The following is a 4896-nucleotide window of genomic DNA, read 5'->3' on the forward strand; positions in this document are numbered from 1 at the left end:
ATCCCTGTTGCATCCTGTGAGGTGAAGGTAAGGAAAGCTGGAAGTAATATCCAGGCTCTCATCACAAACACACAAACTGATCTCTGTCGGCTCAGCATCAGTGTGGTGTCTCTGTACAGCTGCTCTCTCTCGGGGGCCGCTCATCTGTGGCTATCGCCCATGTGGGTGTGGGACTGGAGATGCTCAAGGACAGACAAATTGGGCCGAGTATAGACCCAGGCATTGACCTTCAGCGTGTGCAGACCATGATGGAGGAGATGGGCACCACCCTTTCACCAGGAGCGCAGAACCTCATGGAACTTGTGCAGTGCCAGCAAAAGGTCTGAATCCAGCTTCTTATTATAGCAGAATCACCACTGCTTTAGGCTTTTCAATGTGATATTATATAGTCTGGACAAATTCTCAAGTGTAGAATTTCTTGTCTCCGTAAGCAGGCAGTAGCAACACACTAACATTGAAAACACTTTTGCTAACTCATAGCAGTATGCAATCATTGTGGTGATCAGTTTTTCATGGGCAAGTTCCATTCCAACTCACATTTTTGTATAAATCTATTAGATTCAGCAGATTTGGCCCTTGTGGCAGATATCATTTCTTTTAGGTATTTCTTGTAACAGTCTGTCCGTAGCTTTAACTATGTGATATTTGAGGGCTTTCTTTTTTGTCTTGTATATGTAGGTTTTTTTTATTCATTATAACATGTTTTGACTGTGTATGTGTGTGTTTCAGTGTTATTGTGGTTTACTCTTAATTTTATATAATTACAATATGTACATCATGGTTGCCTTTAGCCATAGACCACATCTTCATCGTACAGTACCACTGTACACTACCAGTCAAGTTATGAATAATTAAGATTTTGTTGTGTATTTTTTTCCTTCAAAGAAATCACTTATGCTAACGAAGTCTGCATTTTTATTTAATTGTTTGTTTGTTTGTCATTTGATGACAAGTACAGTAAAAAACACAATGTTGTCAGATATTATTGCACTTTAAAATAACAATTTAAAAAGCTTGTTGTTTTTGTAAAATGTAATTTATTCTTGTGAAATTTCTGCAACCATTCTGTAGTGTCACATGATCCTTCAGAAATCATTCTAATATGCTGATTTGGTGCTTAATTATTATCAATTATCGGTTCTCCATAAATTATATATTTTTTTGTTTGTTCTGTTTATTTTTTTCTTCTTTTTTCAGAATTCTTTGATAATTAGAAAGTTAAAAAGAAGAGTGTTTTAATAAAAGTAACTATATATTTTTACATTTCCAAATGTTCATTTTGCCATTTAAATGTAATAATCCAGTGAGATGGCAGCCAGTGATCCACACAGAGATGTCATCATCATCATCATCAGTCTGTCTTGAATAACACGAAGAAACAGAACAAACTGAACAGGAATATATAGATAGATAGATAGATAGATAGATAGATAGATAGATAGATAGATAGATAGATAGAGAGACAGTTATATTACTTTTTTTTATAAATATTAAAATCCTAAAATTCTAAATCTTAAAATTTTAACAATATCTCACAATATTGTTGTTTTTACTGTATTATTATTATTATTTTCTTTGTAAAAATCATAATTATTCCAAACTTTTGCCTTGCAGTGGCAAGTATAGTAAAGGAATGTATTGTGTTTTTTTATATGTAAATTTGTTTTGCAAATTGTAATTATTATTATTCATATCTTTTTCACATAACCTCGCATTACATATTCACTCTTAAAGTGAGATTTTTTGACAATAGTTTATTTGGAGGAAAAGCACAAAGCTTCCTTACAAATGAACAATCATTCTTTGTGTGTGTTGTGTCCAGAATAAATCAGACATGCTCAATGGATTCATTCCTCTGCTCATGGGAGGACGAGCTTTGAGTTGTTTGTCAAGAGGAGGTGGGGATTCTAGTTCTGCAGTAGCAGAGTCAGGCCCAAATCTACCATCTGGCCTTGGGCAGCTTCTGAACCAGATCCCCGGAGCCATGTCTGCCACGCTGAGCTCTGAAACAGGCACGATCAACACAGACCTGCTTCCAGTGCTGCAGAGCGTATGCGGTCAGGTCACGCAGCTCCGACTGGAAGAAGCCATATCTCCAGAGAGGAAGAAGAATGGAGAACGGTAAGTGTGAGTCATGTGTGGTTTTTTCATAAACCGAAATTCAGTTACCATGGTGGTTGAAGCCACATAAGATTGGTTGTGGGAACCAGCTCATCGTGATAACAGTGAAAGTACTATGAATAATGAATGATAATACTGATAAAAACATGATGTTTTTAATACTTTTTGGGCTGCTAAAGATGAAACATTAGTTAATCACAACATTGAAATATGCCCTCAAGACCTTTTGAGCCTGCATTGGTTTATTTCTTAAGGGAACACAAAGTACTACGTACTATAAGTACTGTGTTGTATACAGTGAGAATCCATGACTTGTACATGATATATTCCAAGTTTATGAAGCTTTATGATAGATTTGTATGATGAACAGACAGGTTCTTTTTCACTGAAAAGGTTTAACCCCAGTGAAGCTCTGCAGTCTCATTCAATTCAAATATGATGAGATGTTTGGCCCATCATATACAAACATTGCAGGTCATGTTTTGATGTGTCATGTGAATCAAATGTTAGAGTGAATGAGATTGAAAGTCTGTTCTACAATGATATAATATGATTTCATAAATTAAAAAAAAAAAAAAGTCTATTCTTGGCAATTAGTTTGACATGGAACCGAAGAAATAGTTGAATAAAGTTATTTTTGTTTCTTTGCGCACAAAACAATATTCTCATAGCTACATTACATTACGGTTGAACCACTGATGTCACATTGGCTACTTTAACTTACTTTAACTACTTACTTTAACTACTGTGCTTAACCACATTTCTGGGCCTTGAATGTGGTAGTTCCCTTGCTGTCTATGCAGGGTCAGAAAGCTCTCGGATTTCATCAAAAATATATTAATTTGTGTTCATAGTTGAGCAAAAGTCTTAAGGGCTTGGAACAAAATAAGGGCGAGTAATTAATGAGAGAATTTACATTTCTGGGTGTACTATCCCTTGAATGTTTCCTTTATTTTGTCCACAAATTGTATATACTTTTTTTTTTGTATTACAGGGAGGGTCATGTATGTTGTGCAGGGTTTGAGAAAATTCTGGAGACTGTTGTAGAGAAGCGGATGGATGAGATGGAGAGAAGGTTAAAGGAACATCTGGACCTGCGTCTGGACGCTCTTCAGCAGAGACTGGAGATCACACTTCAGCAGGCACTCTCTCAGAAACAACAGCAGTAAACAACATCCTCCATAACAAAATACTAATCTGAACACTTTTAGCAAGATCTCCGTCCTGAGCTTTTACTTGAATGACCACTGTATTATTCTGTAAAGGGACATTTCATTCATGTCAACTATCCCTTCATAACAAAAAACGGTTGTAACATTTTTCTTTTGCCAGCAGTCTCTACAGCTTTGTGTGGAAATGGTTTACGGTTTAATAGCAATTGCTGCTCTTCATGTGCACATCCCAAAGAGACTGTACTTATTTGGTTTATGTGGTTAACAGCTTGATGAGGCGATTATCTAATGCAAGTGCACAAACAGTATCAGGTGATTTTCACAAATCACAGCTACTTGAAGATCTTAATAACACTGTTTATACTATATGTAATAATTTTATCGAAACGTTACTACAAACATTGGCTGCACTGACAGACTGTAAATTGCCTTTGTGTAGATCATGTTCATATGTTTATACTGTTCATACTGGAGAACTAAGAACAAAAAAAAAACAATATTAAAAATGTTTATACTAAAGAATAATATGTATCTGAAGAACTCTTGTCCTGTTTTTATCCCAAATCAAACCTTGCATTGCATGATTTATTCAAATACTCTTTGAATAAATTTACTGTTTGAAGGAGAACATTTCTGCAAATAGCCTACATATGCAACCAGGTCAGAATTTCAGAAAATATATGAGATTAAAAAAAGGTTCCTGGATACAATACATTTATTATGTGTTCATGTTAGTTAATTAGACAATCTTTCATTGTTGTTCATGTTTTTGTCGCTGTTACATGATGTAGTGTTGTCTTTTTTTTTTTCAACAATTGCACAGTTTACATGAGCGTTAATCTCCATTATAAAAATAACATATTGTGCAGTTTCCAATATTGCAAGTATTTTAACATAAACAAAAAATAAACAAAAGACTCACATCATTACATTTTGCCAGGGGAAGTACAGACTTACAAAAATATATCAAATTGTTTACACACCTTCACAGTTTTTGTTGCCTTTTGATTAAGATAATACTTAATCGTATTGACATATTGCTTGACCTCAATGTTAAAAGCAATAAAAGATGTTTTGGAATGCGCAAACTTACATTTATGAATATAAAATTTTGCCAAGAGAATAATGAGATTAATAATGGAAGTTTCATTAGGACTAGTCTTAGTTCTATTGAGGTCATAAAGGCCAAAAAGAACATCCTTCCAAAACAACTTGAAATCTTTCTCAATTTTTTCTGCAATAAAATTACAAATGTCAGATCAGAAACTCTGGACAAAAGGGCAGCGCCAAAACAAATGGGTAACTGTTTCAATACTCATATAGCAGAAAGTGCACATTACATCAATGTCTTTTTAAAAAATTTTAACAATATGATCATTAGACGGGTAAAACTTATGAATTATTTTAAATTATATTTCTCTAACTTTGTTGGTCAGCAAATATCGGTTGGGTAAGAGCCAGACCTTCTTCCAGTCAATGTTTTGCACAAATTTATTCCAGTATGGCACCACATATGGGACTGTGATAATATCTGTTTTGAACAGGGATCTAATTAGTATCGTTCTTACCATTGTTACAAGAAAAACAAATCTTAACAACTGAA

At 34.4% G+C, this 4896-nt stretch overlaps 1 protein-coding gene across 1 annotated transcript in view; it reads left to right on the forward strand.

Moving 5' to 3' along the window:
* LOC132122066 (ATPase PAAT-like) overlaps window positions 1-3818 on the forward strand; it is a 6187-nt gene extending 2369 nt beyond the window's left edge. Inside the window, exons 4-7 of the mRNA XM_059531937.1 lie at window positions 1-27; window positions 120-320; window positions 1823-2121; window positions 3116-3818. The exon at window positions 1-27 is cut by the window's left edge and continues 46 nt beyond it. Coding sequence (XP_059387920.1) covers window positions 1-27; window positions 120-320; window positions 1823-2121; window positions 3116-3290 — 702 coding nt within the window. The 3' untranslated portion in view covers window positions 3291-3818. The remainder of the gene's footprint in view (window positions 28-119; window positions 321-1822; window positions 2122-3115) is intronic.
* Window positions 3819-4896: the final 1078 nt, after the last annotated feature.

This window comes from Carassius carassius, chromosome 40 (assembly GCF_963082965.1).
Source record: "Carassius carassius chromosome 40, fCarCar2.1, whole genome shotgun sequence".
Taxonomy (NCBI): Eukaryota; Metazoa; Chordata; class Actinopteri; order Cypriniformes; family Cyprinidae; genus Carassius; species Carassius carassius.